This window comes from Onychomys torridus, chromosome 9 (genome assembly GCF_903995425.1).
Source record: "Onychomys torridus chromosome 9, mOncTor1.1, whole genome shotgun sequence".
Lineage (NCBI taxonomy): Eukaryota > Metazoa > Chordata > Mammalia > Rodentia > Cricetidae > Onychomys > Onychomys torridus.
In genome coordinates this window covers 44,269,873-44,289,215 of record NC_050451.1, presented here as the reverse complement: position 1 = coordinate 44,289,215, position 19,343 = coordinate 44,269,873, and the positions used below count along the sequence as shown (strand labels likewise).

Sequence of the window (19,343 nt, the reverse complement as noted above, 5' to 3'; positions counted from 1 at the left end):
CCTAAGACCCTGCACATCAATGACACAGTCCCTAGCTTTACCTTGAGCTACCTTTCCCCTGAAAAATAAAAATATTACAAAGAAAAATACAAAAAATGTTTACCAGTATGCCTGGGGAAGGAGGGGTGTTGGTACAGATAGATGGACATGGGGATAAACAGGATCTGGCTGCCATAGCCCAGGCTAGCCTTGAATTCTTGGTTGTTGTTTGTTTGGTTTTTGGTTTTTGCCTTGTTGCCACACCTTTAATCCCAGTGAATTCTTGATATTCTTGTTTCAATTTTCTGAGTGGCAGGCTTACAGTTTTGTGTATTACTACAGTTTTTTGTGTGTTGTTACATCTGCTCCAATAGGACTCGTGACTCCGTTCAAAGCAGGAAGGACAAGCATGTCCTGTGACCCCCATCGACACAATTCCCAGGCCGTGAGGTCTCAGTCTTCAAGTATAGAGTTCAATGCCCGTCTCCGCTTGGCCACAGCACTCTGCTGCTGTTCCCAAGTCTCTCGCCGCTTCAAGAAGGTAGTCAGGGCCACATTTCGGGCCACATGGTGGCCAAAAGCATCCTGAATCAACTCCTGATTCTGCTCTCCTGCAAAGAGAACTACTTATGTTTATCATCGCTCATGCTCAAAAATAAATTCTACTTGAAGTGAAGGCCCTTCCATTTTCCTCCAACCCCATGCCTGAAACAGGAATAATGTACACTGCTGTGGGATATTTGTGCACTGTGTGAAGCTATACTGCTGACTGGTTTAATAAAGAGCTGAACAGCCAATAACTAGACAGGAGGTATAGGCGGGACTTCTGGGCAGAGAGAGAAGTAGGAGATGAATCCAGGTTCAAGAGAGATTCGAGGAGACATGGAGGACGCAGGCTGGGCAGTACGTGACAGAACAAAGATTAGTAAAAATGGGTTAGTTAAAGCATAAGAGCTAGTTAAAAACAAGCCTAAAGCTAAGGTCAAGCTTTCACAATTAGTAAGTCTCAGGTGTCATGATTTGTAAACTGGTGGCCCCTCCTACAAAACACCCCACCTATTAAAAGCCAGACAGAGGGATAAGGGTAGATAAAGAACTGTACAAGTCTGCAGAGGAGGAGGCAAAAGCAGAACCACACCATCCTCTGCTATCTGCTGAACTAATCCACCACTGCGAGCAGGAAGGCAGTTTGGAAACACCACCCAGTGGCAGTAGTACTCACCCAATTCAGCAGCAATTTCCTTCCGAGCCCCCAAAGCTGCTCCACTCCAGATGGCATCCAAGACACGGCTGCCATGGCGGCTACAGGCAAGCGCCACATACTGTCCCTGCATTGAGACAACAGGTGAAGTCCCTCGGGAGAGGAACGCAACTGGGTTTGGGGAGTGGGGGAATAATTTCAGAAAGTTGGAGAGCCACAGTTCAACCAGCATAGGAACTATGCGTGCGCCCTGCCTCCAGCTCTCGGGACCAGCCCTGAACGAAACCCGTTTCTCTAAAGCAGTGATGGAGGGACCAGGGCACAAGTCTAACCTTTAGGGTCTTCAGCACACGACGACGCTGCTTGTGTGTAACAGAGGGGCTAGTCAGGACGGCATCAAATACATGAGAGCCAGCAGGGCTTTGGGCCAGCGCCAGGAGCTGTGGTCCTGTCAAGGCGCTCAGACTCCGAAGTACAAGTCCAGGGTTGGAGAAGTACAGCAAATGCTGGATCAGTAGAGACCCAAGTACTGTCACTTCCCTCAGAGCTCTGGCTGTGGCCATTTCTACCTGGGAGGACAGTAGTAAGAAAAGAGGAGGCAGTGAGCAGGCCAGATGGATGAGCTCGTGCCTAGGGGACTGCCACCTTCTCTTCAAAAAGCAATCTCACCAACAACCCAAGGGGCTAGTCAAGCACTGAGAAGCCTGGCCCCTCCCACCTTACCTGATGCTCTGCAGGCACCGCCCCCTCCTCCTCCTCCTCCGTCAGTTCATAGTATACCTCATAAGCCAACAAAGAGGCAAAGAGAGGCACACAGGCTACTTGCCGGGATGAGGGCTCTGCACAGTGGAACGCCTAGACAGCAAGACGAAACATAAAGACTCTGGAGAACTATCCCATGCCCAACACAAGGGTTTTCTAGACAGAGTGTTCAAGGAAAGGGAGGTCTAACTCGACAGCAGAGGACCCTGAGGGAGGGCAGAATCTCATTGGCTTTGTTCTGTCTCCAACCTCTACACTTGTAGGGGCTGACTCCACATTTACCTCTCAGAGTTCTCTAAGTTCTGGAGTTGCATTTCAGGGCTGTTCTTGGACTCATCTGTCTCTATAGCTATAATTCCCTCAACATTAAACCTCTCACATCCAAATTAGACAAATTCTAACTAGCAGAATTAGATCAAGGAAGGGCATGGATGGGTTGCAAGTAACAGCCACTCACCTCCAATAACAGCTGCAAGACCTGGGCTTGGTGAGTCCCAACCCTGCGGCAGGCTTCCACCAGAGCGACAACTACCCCTGGGTGGCCCTGGGCCAGCACAGCTTCCAAGGCAGGGCTCAGCTCCTCAAACACAAGGGACAGCTGAGAGGAAACATGGATTGCAGAATTGCTGACATTCAATTAATGGTTACTGACTAAGTTAATCAGAACATTTTTCCTACTAAAAAAAAAGCTAGATAAGACATAAAAACCATTGCCAGCATCAGAATTTTCACTGTGCTGTGTAAAACCCAGAAGAGAAGTCACAGATGTGTTACCCTATGGGGGAAGATTTTAAATGTCCCTTCTGCAGAAGTCAAGGAGAACCAAGGCAAAGCAAGTCTAGAATTAAACCTGCCATTCTACTCCATGTGTCAACCCAAGGGACCACGGGACCCCCCCCCCTCCACCCTCATCATAGGCAACAAGGGAAAAGAGGAGCTAAGCAAAGGCGTCAGGGCCTGTGGATTAACAGACAAGACGCCACACAACTTCTAGCTGTGAAATTGAACTAAGAAGACAGGCAATCAAACCTGAGAAGCCGAAACCAACCTCTAGGAGCAGGGCACCTCCACCCTAATTTCTGGAAAACTGAGAGTAACTTCACATGGGCAATGGGCAGTAAATTGTCAGAGAAGCACAGACAAGCACTCAATAAAATAAGGCCCCGAAGTCGGGCAGTGGTGATGCACGCCTTTAATCGCAGCACTCAGGAGACAGGCGGGTGGATCTCCGTGAACTGAAGGCCAGCCTGGTTTACAGAGCAAGTTCTAGGACAGCCAGGGCTACACACAGAGAAACCCGAACCCGAAAAACCAAATAAATATGTAAATAAGTAAATCAATCAATCAATAAGGCCCAATGATTAAGGATAGCAGAAAGAGACCAGGCCACATTTCCAACTCACCAGCTCAGGGGAAGTGATTGCATCCAGTAGACGCTGCAGAGGGAAGTTAGCAATGGGGTGCGCAGCCAAGGAGTGCAGCTGGCCCTTGAAGTGGTCCTCAAAGAGGCGCTGCAGCCTCACTGGCTCTGACACCAGCAGCAGCTGCTCCAGGAGTCTGGAGCTCGTCTGATCCCGAAGAAACAGGAGCAGAGGGCTGAAGGTAAGAAGAGCGCGGCTGGGCTGGAGAGACGGCTCACTGCTTAAGAATATCACTGCCCCTGCAGAGAGCCTGGGTCCAGAGGCCCTCTCTGCCCACCACTGGCTCCTGCACAAATGTGGTACATATACATACACACAGGCAAAAACGCTCATACAAATAAAGTATTGTTGAAAAAGCTGGCCTTGGTGGTGCGCACCTTTAATCTCAGCATTCAAGAGGCAGAAGCAGGTGAGTTCAAGGCCAGCCTGGTCTATATAGTGAGTTCCCAGCCCGTTGGTGCTACATAGTGAGATTGTGCCACACACAGATGAAGAAGGAGACTGAGGCCTGAGAGCTGGCTCAGTGGTTAAGAGCACGTACTGCTCTTGCAGAGGACCCAAGAAGTTCAGTTCCCAGCACCCACAAGGCAGCTTACATCTATCTCCAACTCCAGTTCCAGAGGTTCTGACACCCTCTTCCAGCCTCTGAGGGCCCTGCATGCACGTAGTGTACATATATACATGTAGGCATTACTTCATAAATATAAAATAAAAATAAATCTTAAAACTAAGTCAGGTATGGGTATACAGGCCTTTAACCCCAGTACCTGGGATACAGAGGCAGGAGGATCTCTGAGCTTGAGGACAGCAGGAGTGAGACTGTGTCTCTCAGGTGCTTGGGATTCAAGTCATGCACCACTGCCCAGCAATAAATATTAAGAAGATCAAAGAGTCTAAACTTCATCCAGAAATACAGCTCCACTGCTACAGTATCTACAGCATCTCATTCATCACACATGACATTCCCAACTTTGGTTACTCCTGAAGACCCGATCATACCTGCCACCTGCTGAAGAATTCCGAGAACTCAGGTAATCAATCACAGCATCACAGAGATGGGCACAATGCTGAGGTAATCTGTGGTGTAAGATCTGTAAGGCCACTTGAAGACAAAAGCTGGAGATCTTGTCAGTGATAAATACTGTAGGAAAAGGCAGAGATAATTTAATAGCTTATTCCAAGCCCAGATTACCTGTACAATCCCCAAAACGCAAGTAACAAGGGGTCTATACACATGACAATGTCGATACAGAATGCCTTATAGCATTAAAGCAGAAGGTGTTACAGAGGAATGACCTGGTAGAAGGGTCCTGCCTGGGGAACCCCCAGACAAGATCCTAGTCCCTCTCCTCCTTCCCTGATGTGATGTTAACCTTGACTGTCCACTTGATGGGATATAAAATCACTACGAAAACCAACCTCTGGGCATGTCTGTGACTTTCTAGAGTAGGTTAATACAGGTGGGAAGAACGCCCCTAAATGTGGGGGGCACTAGCCCAGGGGCTGGGGCCCTAGGCCGAATGAAAAGGGAAAAACAAGCTGAGCCCAGCATTCACCCCTGACTGGACACAGTCTAGCTATGGCCATGATAACGCGGACTCAATGCACTGCCCCCTCCATTTTCTTCCTCCAGTCCCTTGGCCAGGTATCTGTCTCAGCAACAATGGAAAGTAACTAACACATCCTTTTACCTGCAATGTCCTTCAGAAAGCAGGCACTCAGGTCCTGAAGACGACTTAGGAAAGTTTTAGGAACCTCAAAATCAGTGGGCTTACATTCCCGAGCTGAGGTCCTTTGTGTTTCTAAAGAGAGATCAAGAACATGAGCAATAGTGAAATCCAAGTAGCCAAATAGGAAGAACTCCACAGAAGGGTAAGGGCTCAGCGTGAGATGCAGAACAGATGTAATACAATTCAACGCTGCTTGTGGATCTTCAGCTCCCTTCCCTATGGTCCAGGGTTCATATTTCTCAGTCAGTTATTTAAAGTATTTAAAGTATCCAAAGTCAGACCTCATTTATACTCTCTAACCATATTTTCCAGCATTTTTAAATGTAGGACACATCCTGTATCATGAGGCAAAGTTGGTCTTAATTAACAATTTTTAAATAGAGAATAAAATTTAAAAGGAAAGAAAATATCAAAAAAGGGGCTAGCAAGCAGAAAGGGCATTCCTGAACCTTTGCTTGAATCCAACACACACACACATACAGGTTGAAAACACATCAGGGAGCTGGGCAGTGGTGGTGCACGCCTTTAATCCCAGCATTTGGGAGGCAGAGGCAAGTGGACCTCTGTGAGTTCGAGGCCAGCCAGGGCTACAGAGGAAAACCCTGTCTCAACAAATAAATAGATAAATAAAAATAAAAATTGGGGTTAAAAAGCAAACCTCCTGGCCAGATGTAAAGGCATACATCCCAAAAATCTGGTATCTGAGAGGCTGAGGCAGGATGACAGTGAATCTGAGGCCAGCATGGGCTACACAGTGAGTTCCAAACCAACACGGGCTACACAGTAAGACCCTGTCTAAAAAACAAAAACCTAACAACCCGTCAGGCATGGAAACAGCCTGTAATCCCAGCACCTGAAAGGCAGAAGCAAGCAGGAGGAACAGGAATTGGAAGGCCAGCCTCTGCCACATCACAAGTCAAAAGCCAGCCTAGGTTATATGGGAGACTCTGTCTCAGAATAAACTATCAGGGCCAACGAGGCTGTGGTAAGGGGGGCTGCGACTGAGCCTGACAAGCTGAGTTCAATAAACGGAACCGGAACGGTGGAAGGAGAACTGACTCCCACAAACTGTCTTCTCTCCTCCACACAAACACAGCAGAAGGCATGTACATTTGAGTGTGTACACATGCACATACACATTTTTAAAATTAAAAAGACTAATTTCTTACTGTGGGTTGTGGAAATAAAAATGTGAAATCCATCGCTTTTAATGAATCGTCTCCTCTCCCTATCCCTAGCTAGTAGCTGTTCCCTAGATAGATGTACACCCTTTGCTCTACATGTCTAGACACACTATTCTTTGGTCAAGCTCCATCATGAAGATTATTAACTCTTCTAATTACTGGCTTCTGAACTTCCGAAACTCTCCTGCTCACCAGGCCCACTTCCCTTTTTTATAATACTTACCAGACGACTGGGAACCCCGGGACCTGGCTCTCTCGGACTCCAGAAGAGTACCTCCTAACACCTGCAGCAGAGTTCTGACCACGAAGCTGCCATGCGTGTCTCCACAGAAGAAAAGAAAATCATCACACACTTCAGCGGCTAGTCCCAGGACTAGCTCCTCCAGAGTCTGCAAGGGACCATGCTTCCCATCCTCCTCATCCTCATCCTCCTCCTCCTCCGCTTCTGCGGGACTCCTCAGCAATCGAGGCAGCTGCAGCAAAGCACTTTGCAAAACGTGGACCCCACATCGATGACAAGCCACGAAGCGCAAGTTGGGGCGCAGAGCAGCCCACACTCGACACAGAGGTTTCAAAGGACTGAACCCCAAAAGTTCCTGCAGCATTTCGCTACCAGTCCTGTTCGTGGCCAAGGCTAGGGCCTGAGCCTCCACTTCCTTCAAAATATTGCGCACCATCAACTCTGAAAACACGAGGAAATAAATAGACCGTTAGAGAGAGAGGAGGGTAAGACAGCCATCCCTTAGCCAAGAACTCCCGGGAATCCCTCTGGAAGTTCCCCGCGTGGGTTTTACTGTTAATCCCCAGCACAGCTGCTCCTACCTCGTTCTTCCGCGGCTTCGGGAGCCACTTTCAACGCTGACAGCGCCCGTCGGAAATACCCGAGCGCCTCCGGGCTCAGGTGCGGGAGGACCTCCGGGGCCTGCTCCGCACGCGAGGCCGCCGCCGGCAGCCGGGGACGCTCATCGCGGCCCGGAGGGGGACGCCCCGAACCCCGGGCCGCGCGTCCTCGTCGGCCGGCACCCAGGAACTGGCGCCGCCCCTTGTGAGCCGAACGCGGACCCAGCCCCATGCGCGCTCCGGGACCGATCCTCCACGCTTCCCGGTTTGCAGCTCCCACGGTCGCCGGCGCACGCCTGACGCACGCAGACGTCATGATTCGGCGACGGCGCGGGCGAGCATGGTGGGCGTGTCCATAGGTCGCCTTTCCCTCTTAGCAGGTTCCACTGGTAGGTCCTGCCCAGGATCTCCCGGGCTAGCCTCGCCTCACCTCGTTCTAGCTCATCCCCACCCGCACTGATTTCTACCCCGGGCACACACTCTGACTCCGACGTGGCCAGTATCAAGGTTCACGAACCATAGGTCCCGTTCCCGGGCAGGATAAAAGTTCCCCAACTGTGGGTCTGGCGAGCTGGGCAGAAAGAACCCCAGAGGAGCGTCTGCCACAGGTAAGTGAGGCTCGTGGGCTCTGTCCGGTTCTCTGTGGGACTGGAGCGGTAGCCAGAACTCCAGAAGGCCCAGGACTCTTCGTGGACATACCTTGTTGTTGGACTGCCTCGCCAAATTCCCCCACCAAGATAGACCCACTCAGAGAATCGCAATATATGTGTAGCCCTGGAGAGTCTCCACCCAGCCCTGTGCCTCCAAAAGGGACAGGCTGGCCTGAGACTTGCACTCAGTTATCTTCCTGTGCAATTTCTCTCCCCTCAAAATAGTCCGAGCTTGGCCGCCCCTTCTAGCCCTCACAGAGACCTGCCTTCAAAGCGACTCTTTACTCCACAGATATCCCCTCCCCCTTTGATGTGAGTCATGGTGGCGCCTATGAAAGGCCAAGTGTGTGTGGTAACTGGTGCCTCCAGAGGTATTGGCCGTGGCATTGCCTTACAGCTGTGCAAAGCAGGTGCTACAGTTTACATCACCGGCCGCCATCTGGACACCCTTAGAGCTACGGCCCAGGAGGTGAGTGACCACCTGAATTAATCATTCTGATTCCTACTAATCACTTGCCTGACCATGGTACTCCCCCTACCAAATCATTAATATTTACAGAGTACAACATACAAATAATAGAGTTGAATTTTTCTACCAAGTGAGTTTAATGAGAAGAAAAGTCTTTCTGTTTGAGAGTTTGAGATTTTGCAAAGAAAAAACTTGGGGCTGGCAACTTCCTGTGATTTAGGCAAGACTTGCTGAACTGTACATGTTTACTTCTTTTTGTTTGTTTGTTGTTTTTGAGACAGAGTCTCTAACATCTCTACATAGCCCTGGCTGCCCTGGAACTCAACCATGTAGACCCAGGCTGTCCTGGAACTCACAGAGATCCACTTGCCTCTGGCTCCTGAATTCTGGGATTAAAGGCCAGTGCCACCACACCCTGATAAGAGTTTGTATCTTGACTGGATTCTAATAAAGGCAATACTCGAGTACCTGTGATTTACTAGGCACCAGAGTTACCCGAGTGATAAGATGCAATTTCTGTTCTTACAAGATAAGAGTCTTAACAGGAAGTCAGATTTATTAACCAGTCGTTTTATGTGCACAGAATGCTTGCTCTGGAGCATTGGAGGAGCATCTAGATGATAAAGGTAGTCTTTAGACAGGCTTAGCTAGAAATTGGTATTTAGACCATAGTGTCCTCAAATACATACACAGAGATCTCTTGAGTGCTGGGATTAAAGGTGTGTACCACCGCATGTGGCTTAAGAGAAAGTATTCTTGAGGTGGTTTTTACTTAATGTGGATTGGTGTTTTCCCTGCATGTCTGTGTGAAGGTGTCAGATCTCTCTAGAACTGGAATTGCAGATGGTTGTGAGCTGCCATGTAGGGGCTGGGAATTAAACCTGGGTCCTCTAGAAGAGCAGCCAGTAAGTACTCTTTAACTACTGAGTCATCTCTCGAGCTCTCTTGAGATGATCTCTGAACAAGTCTTGAACAGGAATTAGGTAAAGGAAGTTATGAAAACCATTCCCTGCTACCTAAGCAAAGGGATGGTAAAGAGGCCAGTGAGAGAACAATGGTTCTTAGAAGGCCATCACGAGGGGCTAGGGTGTAGTTTAGTGAAAAAGCACTTACCCAGGAGGAGCAAGGCCCTGGGTTTGATCCTGGGCACTGCAAACAAACAAAAAAAAAAACAACAACAAAACACCCTGGCAAAGGGTTTGGGTTTTACACACCCAGCACTCAGGAACCAGAGGAGAGAGTCTCTCTGTGAGTTCCAAACTGGCCAGGGACACACAATGAGACCCTGACACACACACACACACACACACACACACACACACACACACACACACACACACACACACACACACAGCCAGATGGTATACATGTCTATATCACCCAGAACTGGAGGAGGATTGGGAGTTCAAGGCCGGCTTGAGCTGTATAGTGAGACCTTATCAAAAAAAAACTTCTAGGCTTTAGATGCTTAGTGATCCAGTTAGAAGAGTTTTTAAAATTCCTGTGTTTTAGATAGTTTATACTGACTAGATTATGAGGAATTAAGAAAAAGCGCTTGAGTTCCAATGAGCATTAGGAGACATCGCTGCAGTTCCAGCAAAGAAGTGACAGGACAGGACCCTGAGCTTGCCCCTGGAGACTAGGTGCTCTTCTTCCTCTGAAGTTGGTGGGGACACACTTTCAGAAGGCAAGAAGAATAGGAAGTGGCAGTAATTTATGCCTAAATAGCTCTGGTTTTCGGCGACCAAGCCAGAGCACTGGCTGAGTGAGGGAAAGAACCAGGGCTGAGTGAGAATTCCAAGGTAAAGGAGAGGTATGAGAGCTGGAAAGGAGAAGGAGATAGGTGCTTGTTTCTAAGGGTGAGTGCCAGGCCTTGTCCCTCACCCTGGAGTTGCAGAGTGCTTCCTCAGGTCTCACATGGGATGGGCCTCAGTGAATGTTGATTTTAATTTTTAATTTTATTATTTTTATTTATTTTTTTTTTTCGAGACAGGGTTTCTCTGTGTAGCTTTGCGCCTTTCCTCGAACTCACTGAGATCCGCCTGCCCCTGCCTCCCGAGTGCTGGGATTAAAGGCGTGCGCCACCACCGCCCAGCGGCTGCCCAGCTGGAATATTGATTTTAAACCTGAGGTCTCCTCTACCTTGCTCTTCTGCCGGTGTTCTTACTGTGGTGAAATTCCTAAAACAGACACCAGAGGGAGCCGTTGCCTGCCATGTTTTCCCAGCTGTTGGCCGAGTCCTTACCTTCTCAGTTAGGGAAGTGACACTACTGTGAACTCATACTCCCTGTCCCTCCCCAGGCACAGTCCCTCGGGGGCCGGTGTGTGCCCGTGGTGTGTGATTCAAGCCAGGAGAGTGAAGTGAAAAGCCTGTTCGAGCAAGTCGATCGGGAACAGCAGGGGCGGCTAGATGTGCTGGTCAATAATGCCTATGCTGGTGTCCAGGTAACCTTTGAACTTGATCCCATGCGACATTCCAGAAATCCCCCAAACCCACCCTTGAGTCTTTACCTCCATTTGTTCAACCATTATCCAGCCCTTCGCACCTTCCTGCCTTGGGGTCACCCTGTCAGTCCGTCCCCTCCCTCTGTCTTCTAGGCAATCCTGAACGCCGGCAATAAGTCATTCTGGGAAGTACCTGCCTCCATTTGGGATGATATAAACAACGTTGGACTCAGGTATGTGCTTCACTGCCGGAGCCTAGGTGCCTCTCGTAGGTCACCCCAGACCCAGGAACTTTTTCAAAAGGACTTCTATTCCCTCTGGCCTCCCCCGTCTCTTCCGTCTCCCTTCCATTCCATTTGTCCTGCTTATTTCTGGAGAAGTTCCATGCCTGTGGGCTTGCATCTAAGAATGTCAACTTTTTTTTTTCTTTAGAAAGAGAGAAAGAGTGTATGGGCAGGTGTGAGTGCGTGCGCCTGTCTGTCTGTCTGTGCGCACACATGTACAGAGATCAGAAACAACTTCAGAGAGTCATTTCTCGCTGCATCTTCCTGTAGGTTCTGGGCATGGAACTCAACCTGCCGGGCTTGCATAGGAACCATGGTTTTACCTACTAGGCTATCTCAGCCAGCCTGGGAATGTCAACTTTTTTTTTTTTTTGTTTTTTGAGACAGGGTTTCTCTGTGTAGCTTTGTGTCTTTCCTAGAACTCACTCTGTAGAGCAGACTGGCCTCGAACCCACAGAGATCCCGCCTGCCTCTGCTTCCCGAGTGCTGGGATTAAAGGCATGCGCCGCCACCGCCGCCACCACCACTACCGAACTCAGTTTTTCCCAACAAGACCTCAGCCTTGTTCCTGCCTCTGTCTGTGCCCATCCAAGTACAAGTCCCAGAAGGGAATGTTCTCTCAGTGTTACATGAAACCCATAGGCTGTTTTTAAAAATAGTTAGAAGGGCTGGGTGGTGCTAGTGCATGCCTTTAATCCCAGCACTGGGAGGCAGAGCCAGGCCGATCTCTGTGAGTTCGAGGCCAACCTGGTCTACAGAGTGAGTTCCAGGAAAGGCACAAAGCTACACAGAGAAACCCTGTCTCGAAAGAGAAAAAAAAAAAAAAAAGCCAGAGCCATTTACATATCACTACAGTATGGACTGTATCTGTTCCTGTCGGTTCTTGTCTCTTCACACATGTGTATTGTACTTGTTCTTCATTCTCATCCCCACTGCCCTCTCCACTCCTCCACCTCTCCACTAGTCCTCTCTCTCCGTCCCTCTTAGAGTCCTCCTTCTGCCTATAAATACACATGCATATACATGCGTGTGCACATAATACACAGAAATAATTCTAAACCTAGCATCCAAATATTATGGGAGATAACGTGGCATTTGTCTTTCTGAGTCTGGCTTGCTCTGCTTGACATAACGGTCCCCAGTGCCTAGTGGGGTGCACACGACTAACCCCAGCACTCCGGAGCAGAGGCAGGCGGATCTGTGAGGGTGAGACCAGCCTGGGCTACTAGTGGATATCAGGACATCCATGGCTATGTGGCGAGACCCCGCCTCAAAAATAATAATTATTATTATTATTATTATGTTTTCCAGTTGTACCATTTTCCTGCAGATGTCATGGTTTCATTTTTTTTTCGGCTGTATAAAATTCCATTCTGTATATATGCCCCATTTTTTATCCACTCGTTAGTTGATGGACATCTGTGTTGGTTCCATTCAGGACCACCGTGAGTGTAGGTCAGCTGTAGAAATGCAAATCTCTCTGTGATTTGTTGACATAGAGTCCTACCCAAGTGTAGACTAGCTGGTCATATTGTATTTTCTGTCTCTGAGAAATCCCCGTACTCACTTCCGTAGTAGCGGCACATGTTTACATCCTCAGCAGCAGTGAACAAGGGCTGTTCTTCCCCACATCCTCAGCAGCACTTGTGAACTGTTTTCTTATGATAGCCGTTCTGACCAGGATGAGATGGACTCTCAAAGTAGTTTTAATTTGCATCCCTCCAAGGCTATGGTTATTGAACATTTTTCAGGTCCTTATTTGGCCGTTTGAATTTTTCCTCTTGAGGACTTTCTATTCAGGCCATTTGCTCATTTACTGACTGGCTGGTTTGGTTTTTGTGTGTTGGGGTTTTTTGTTTGTTTGTTTGTTTGTTTGTTGATAAGGTCTCATCTGACCCTGCCTGGCATCAAACTCACTGTGTAGCCAAGGATGTCCTTGAATTCCCAATTCTCCTGCCTCCGCCCCAGAGTGCTGAGATTAGAAGTCTGTCCCATTAACCCAGCTGACCTGATCCATGGCTTAACTCACCACTGAACCATTTTATGTTCACAGTGCAAGAGCCCCTTCCAAATGTCTGTCATGTGTAGATCGCCCTTTCTCATTGCCGTTAGTTGTATTGGTTTTCTCCTTGGAATGGCCTCTGCCTAATTCCCCAGGCCTTCACCTGCTGCCATGTAGCCTCCTGGGCTAACAGTGGCCACTGAGGACTCAGGAAGCAACTGAACCAGCACTCACACAATTCACTCCTCCTTCTCTGCCCCACTTCCAGAGGCCACTACTTGTGCTCTGTGTATGGAGCACGGCTGATGGTACCCGCTGGCAAAGGACTCATCGTGGTTGTCTCCTCCCCTGGGGGGCTGCAGCACATGTTCAATGTCCCTTACGGTGTGGGCAAAGCAGCGGTAAGGCCCAGGGCCCGGGAGGTGGGGAGGCACACAACAGTGTCGGTAGTTGGTACAGTCCCCAGTTGTCAGAATACTAAGACCGGTGGCCTTCACTTCCCTCTCTGCCCCACCCACTGATAGTTCCTTGGCTTGGCCCCCCTCCATGTGCCAGAGCAGGTATCAGCTGTGGGAAGATTAGTACCAGAAACATCTGGGGCCTGGGGTATCCTCTGGGATCAGGGAGAGCAGAAGGGGAAGGTGAGTTGGGCAGGTGTCCAGGTCCTTATTCTGCCTTCTCTCCCTCCAGTGTGACAAGCTGGCTGCTGACTGTGCCCACGAGCTACGGCGTCACGGAGTCAGCTACGTTTCTCTGTGGCCAGGGCTAGTGCAGACGGAGCTGGTGAAGGAGTTTATAACAAAGGAGGAGGCTCCTGAGGATTCTGCATTTAAGAAGGTTGGCAAGGGGGCAGGGGAAGTGGAAAACAAAAGGTAGTCTCCAGACAGTAACAATTGTAAGCACCCCGTGGTGGCAGGCCATCTCTAATCCCCACACTCAGGAGGCAGAGGCAGGGGCATCTGTGCAACTTGAAGGCCAGCCTGACTGAGTTCTGGGCCAGCAGTGCCGCATGGTGAGACTCTGGCTAAAAAGAGAAGGATAATTGTCCCCCTTGTCAGGTGCTCACTAAAGCAGACACAGGCTGGGCATGTACTCACATGACTTCTTCAAGTCTTGTAAAGCCGTGAATAACTCCATTTCATAGATAGTGAAGCAGAAACCCAGAGAAGTTAAGAAACTTGATCCAGGGCTGGAAGTGTGGCTCAAAGGTAGAGAATTTGCTTAGGTGCACTGGTGTGGGCGCAGCCCCTGGTAATGAAAATGGAAGGAAGGATGGAAAGAAGCATGTTCCACAATACATGTCACAACAGGAAAGGCTGTCTGACAGCGAAGCCCATGTACTTGACCTTACCCTGACCTACCCTAGAAGGTCTGGGCACTAGTTGGGACGATCTGATCCTTCCATTTAGGAGAGGCAACTGGTCCTGGGGCCAGGGTGCAGGGCTCACACGAACATGGGCAAGGTACCCTGGTGTCTTCTAAGACATGGCCCTGTAAATCCTGCTGAGACCTGTGGCCTTCTGGGGCAGAAGGTGAGGATGGGGATAGGCACAGGCGGTGCTCTTGGAAATTAACCCCTAACTTCTCAACCCATTTTCCAGTTCAAACAAAATTTCTCATCGGCAGAAAGCCCAGAAATGAGTGGCAAGTGTGTGGTGGCCTTGGCAACAGGTGATGATATTGGGGTGGCAGAGTGCATCTGAGGGGCACTGACAGCCAGTTCCTAGTTTTGGTTTGAGAGATGACTGGACGTTCTTGTCATTTCTGTCTTTTGGAGGCTCAAAGGGTCAGTATTCCTAGCCTCGGGGAGGTGTGGCCGAGAGCCTTTGTATGAACACAGAGCTACTACTGGTGCAGTGCGTGCCTGGGTGGTGCCCTGTCCCATTCAGCCAAACCTTGTCACGCTACACCACTCCCAGTGCCCACCATCTCTGAGCATATGTGTGCCCACAGACCCCAATATCCTGAACTTGAGTGGGAAGGTGCTGCCGTCCTGTGACCTTGCTCGGCGCTATGGCCTTCGGGATATAGATGGTAAGCACTTCCTCTGGGCCAGCTTTACCTAATGACTCTGTTCCTTACCCCTTTCCCTCAGGTTTTCAGCCAGAGTTGGGGTGTCTGAAGAGTAGGAAATAGGGTCTAGTTGTCCTCCTGTTGTTCCCAGGCCGCCCTGTCCAAGACTATTTTTCCTTGGGTTATGCCCTCTCACATGTCTCCGGCCTGGGATGGCTGACCTCCTACCTGCCTGGCTTCCTCCGTGTGCCCAAGTGGATTGTTGCCCTCTACACCAGCAAATTCTAAGCTGGCCTGCTAGCCCTGCCCTCCCAGGTCCTCTTCTCACTGAGGCTCGGGTGGGTGGGGCTGTCTCAAGGGCACGAAGCCTTCTCACACACCCATGACCTCTGTGAAGAGAAGGTGGCTGCTGAGCATCTCGTGAGTTCTGGGGACTGGGAGGTCCTTTGTGCCTTGGTTTTCCCTGTCCCTGCAGCTTAATACTTTGCTTCAGTATTGAAAAGTGCTTATAAATAGAAGCAAATAAAGGTCCTGTCTCCCCTTTAACGTGCTTGTGAGTTCTGATTCTGTATTAAACAGAGTGGTAAATATTGGAGAGAAGAGTCAAAGATGTGAAAATGTGTAGCTTCTCAAGCTAGGATGATTGCAGAGTAAGCATGAAGACCAGGGTTCAAATCCCAGAAACCATGTAAAACTGGATGCAGTGGCAGCATGCGTCTATAATTCCACCATGATCCTGCCTAAACAAGGGAGGTCAGCACCAATGGCCAGGTTTGACTAGCACATGGGGTGTGTACCCTAATTCATGTGCACATGTAAACACACACCAGGTCCTCACATGCATACATTTTTTTTTTTTTAAGATTTATTTTATTTATTATGTACAGTATTCTGTCTGCATGTGTCCTTGCAGGCCAGAAGAGGACGCCAGATCTCATTACAGATGGCTGTGCGCCACCATGTGGTTGCTGGGAATTGAACACAGGACCTCTGGAAGAACAGCCACTGCTCTTAACTGCTGAGCCATCTCTCCAGCCCATAAATTTTTAAAAATCTCTAGTGTGATCTATTGCCCTCTTCTGGCATAAAGGCATGCATGCAGATAGAACACTGAAATCCATAAAATAAATCAATCTTCCCCCCACACACACCCCACCCCCAAGACAGGGTTTCTCCTGGATTTCGCTCTGAGGACCAGGCTGGCCTCGAACTCTCAGAGATCCACCTGGTTCTGCCTCCCGAGTGCTGGGGTTAAAGGCATGGGCCACTGCCGCCGGCAATAAATCTTAAAAAAAACTTTTAGCCTGGTGTGGTGTTGCTTTGATCCCAGCACTGGGGAAGCAGAACCAGGAGGATCTCTGTGAGTTCAAGGCCAGCCTGATCTCAGAGTGAGTTCCAGGACAGCTAGGGCTACACAATGAGACACTGTCTCCAAATAAATAAATAAAAATTTAAAAGTAGGGCCAGGCATAATGTGTGGCACACACTTAATCTCAGCATTCAAGAGACAGAGAAGGGTGAATCTCTAAGTTTGAAGCCAGCCTGTTCTACATAGAGAGTTCCAGGCCAGTGAGGGATACACAGTGCAATCCTGTCTCAGAAAATAAAATAAAAATCAAATGTATAGATTCTAAAAGGGTTCCAGTCCCTGTCATGAGGCTCTTTCCTTCAGAACTCTTACTACCTTTCCTCACAAGACCCCTTCCTCATGCTTGGGGCAGGGTCTCTCCCTGAGCAGGACAGCTCAGTCTATTTTCACCATCAATAGCCACTGCTCTCTGCTGGGCTGTCTGCCCAACACAGGCAGATCTCTGGTGTTGTTAACTTCCTGGAACTGAGAGAGGATGTTTCCTGATTCCAAGTACAAGACAGAAGCAGCTGGTCGTGCTGGCACACTCACCCTTCCTCTTGGGACTGAATCACCTGAATGAGTTGCCTTCTGCAGAACTGATTGGCTGAACCATTCCAGGCTGCCTTCCAGAGCAAAGCATTTTGCGGAGGCCAAGGGCGGTTCTCCAAGAGTGACAGGTGTCAGTGGCGGAAGCACACTGAAGACAGTGTCAGGCCCCAAAATAGAAGAGCATGCATGGGATGTGGGCAAACACATGCCAGCTCCAGGAAGATTGGCATGCTCAGACTTGCAGCAGAGGAAGCTCCCAGGAGCTGAGGTGTGGGCAGAGGAAAGACTAGATTGTACGCATAAGAGGCTGGCCCAGTTTCAATCTTACCAGGAAGATGATGATAACACAGGTGTGCACTGAGAAGACCTTACAGAAGGCAGTGTCTACAGACGGGACCTGAGTCAGAACAAGACTGCCACTGTGTTCTCCCTGACATGGCGACAATACACCAGCAGCAGGCATAGAGAAAGAATTTTTTGAGAAGTCAGCTTGGCTGAGGCTACCCCTGACAGGACACCAAGCAGCTAATTGAGATTGGGCCTACCCTTACTAAAGATAGACAGTGGAATCCAAAGAGGGGCGGGAAAGATTGATTGTCAGAGGCAATATTCATGGTCCAGAATTCAAAAGTTTTTGAAGAGGGTGCAATGGAAAGTCTATCCCTGTCCCATAAGTGCCCAGTCCAGGCCTGACTTTGTACCCCACCTTTCTAAACTAGGTACCAGCCCTAGGCCCAGACCACACCTCTCCATTCCTTCTGCGTCTTTAGGCTGTCACCAGAAACATCCCTGCCCTGCCAGCAGGAGGCAAGAGTGAGTGAAGACAGAGAAAAGAGCCCTGGGGGTTCTTGACAGTCTAAAGAGATCTGGTCTCCTCACCAGCCAGCTCACATCATGGATGTGTATCACACCTGAAGTGACCTTCCTTTTTCTAGAGCAGATACCCATAAATTAGGGGTCTCAAAAATTAGCAATTCAGCACTCGAGATGGCTCAGCCATTAAGAGTACTTGATGGCTGGCAGCGGTGGCGCACGCCTTTAATCTTCAGCACTCGGGAGATACAGGCAGGTGGATCTCTGTGAGTTCGAGGTCAGCCTGGTCTACAGAGTGAGATCCAGGACAGGCACCAAAACTACACAAAGAAACCCTGTCTTGGAAATAATAAATAAATAAATAAATAAATAAATAACAAGGAGCGCTGTGGGGCTTTGATGCCAGTCATGGGATGGCCCCAACCTAAAGGCTGCACTAAAGGATCCGAGAGTCCAAAGGTTTCTATTTGTATTTTTTTCTTACTTTTTTTTTTTTTTTTTAAGAAGGTCTGAAGGGGATGGTATATGCCATTGTGGTTGAGAACATATGTTATCCATGTGCATGTGGAAACCAGAAGAAACCCTCAGGTGTTACTCAGAAGCCTTCCACCTTGTTCCTTGAGAGTCTCCTACTAAGATCTGGGGCTCACCTATTCAGCCAGGCTAGTGGCTAGCTCTAGAGGCCATGCCCCCATCTCCCCAGCAGCAGGGTTGTGAGCACGGCCACTCCAGGCTCTTTACTTGGGTGCTATGGACTGAACTCAGGTGCTCATGCTTACACAGCCAGTGCATTATGGACTAAGCCCTTCTGAGAGTCCACTTTGGGGGACATGTTGTTGTCATCCAGTTTCCATCAACTGCTGAAGGCCCCGTTGGGCCCATGAATAGGAAAGAAACCCCCGGTTAGCCAAGGGTAGCAATGAGGTAATGTGAGTGGCAGCGGATGAGGTTTCAGACACACAGAATCAAGATAATCATGAAAGCCCCACAGGAGCCTGAGCTCAGTGAACAAATTCAGGCAAGATGGCTGAGTCTTAAAAAAAAAAAAAAAAAAAAAAAAATGCTTTTTTTTCCTTTCTTATCCTGGATCCTACCCATACTAGACACTCAAAGAACTTGACATCACCTTTGAGGTATCACATGGGATATCTGGTCCTTTCAAAGGAAAGGCTCTCAGGTCCTTGAGACATGCTCCTGCTTAGAAGAGATACATCCTTCTAGCTGTTAGTTCTTTGTAGTAAGTAGCCTAAGAAGAGGTCAAGGCCTCTTATCACGTGCAGGCTGGAACACAAAACAAGCTTCCAAGCAGCAATAAGCTTTCTCAAGAAGGCATTTCAAGGATGGGGCCACCCCAGGGCCATGGCCTTTGGATGCTGGACACTGGTTAAGTGTCTTAGTGCAGGGATTTGAACCGTGTGCTGGTTTTATCAACGTGACACAAACTGAAGATGGTCAGCTGAGGGGAGGGAGCCTTAACTGAGACGGTGCTTCCATCAGTTTGGCTTATGATCGTGTCTGAGGGCCATTTCCTTGATTAATGTTTGATGTGGGAAGGCCCAGACCACTGTGGATGGTGCTACTCCTGGGCAGGTGGTGCTGGGTTGTAAAAAAAAAAAAAAAGCAAGCTGAGCAAGTCATGAAAAGCAAGCA

The 19,343-nt window shown here is 49.1% G+C and overlaps 2 protein-coding genes across 2 annotated transcripts; one reads left to right on the top strand and one right to left on the bottom strand.

The window, feature by feature from the left end:
• Positions 1–82: 82 nt before the first annotated feature.
• Positions 83–7,400, bottom strand: Nop9 (NOP9 nucleolar protein). Its single transcript, XM_036199321.1, has 10 exons — positions 7,100–7,400; positions 6,501–6,959; positions 5,055–5,165; positions 4,363–4,504; positions 3,346–3,538; positions 2,400–2,540; positions 1,904–2,035; positions 1,513–1,749; positions 1,202–1,307; positions 83–590 (listed from the first exon to the last, which is right to left on the bottom strand). The coding sequence occupies exons 1-10, from the start codon at positions 7,347–7,349 to the stop codon at positions 433–435; spliced, it is 1,929 nt and encodes a 642-aa protein (XP_036055214.1). The 5' UTR covers positions 7,350–7,400; the 3' UTR covers positions 83–432.
• Positions 7,401–7,451: 51 nt separating this feature from the next.
• Positions 7,452–15,526, top strand: Dhrs1 (dehydrogenase/reductase 1). The gene is made up of 9 exons (XM_036199322.1): positions 7,452–7,725; positions 8,060–8,236; positions 10,538–10,681; positions 10,835–10,914; positions 13,236–13,368; positions 13,658–13,804; positions 14,569–14,638; positions 14,921–15,001; positions 15,132–15,526. Exons 2-9 carry the CDS (start codon positions 8,087–8,089, stop codon positions 15,266–15,268), a joined length of 942 nt encoding a protein of 313 aa, XP_036055215.1. The 5' UTR covers positions 7,452–7,725; positions 8,060–8,086; the 3' UTR covers positions 15,269–15,526.
• Positions 15,527–19,343: the final 3,817 nt, after the last annotated feature.

Excerpts from the sequence above, each read along its gene's own strand:
- Nop9 (XM_036199321.1), bottom strand. The coding sequence starts at position 7,349 with ATGGGGCTGGGTCCGCGTTCGGCTCACAAGGGGCGGCGCCAGTTCCTG. Across the intron at positions 5,166-6,500 it reads CCGGGGTTCCCAGTCGTCTG|AAACACAAAGGACCTCAGCT; the intron begins GTAAGTATTATA and ends ATCTCTCTTTAG. Across the intron at positions 2,541-3,345 it reads CAATCACTTCCCCTGAGCTG|CTGTCCCTTGTGTTTGAGGA; the intron begins GTGAGTTGGAAA and ends GTTTCCTCTCAG.
- Dhrs1 (XM_036199322.1), top strand. The coding sequence starts at position 8,087 with ATGGTGGCGCCTATGAAAGGCCAAGTGTGTGTGGTAACTGGTGCCTCC. Across the intron at positions 8,237-10,537 it reads TTAGAGCTACGGCCCAGGAG|GCACAGTCCCTCGGGGGCCG; the intron begins GTGAGTGACCAC and ends GTCCCTCCCCAG. Across the intron at positions 14,639-14,920 it reads TGTGGTGGCCTTGGCAACAG|ACCCCAATATCCTGAACTTG; the intron begins GTGATGATATTG and ends GTGTGCCCACAG.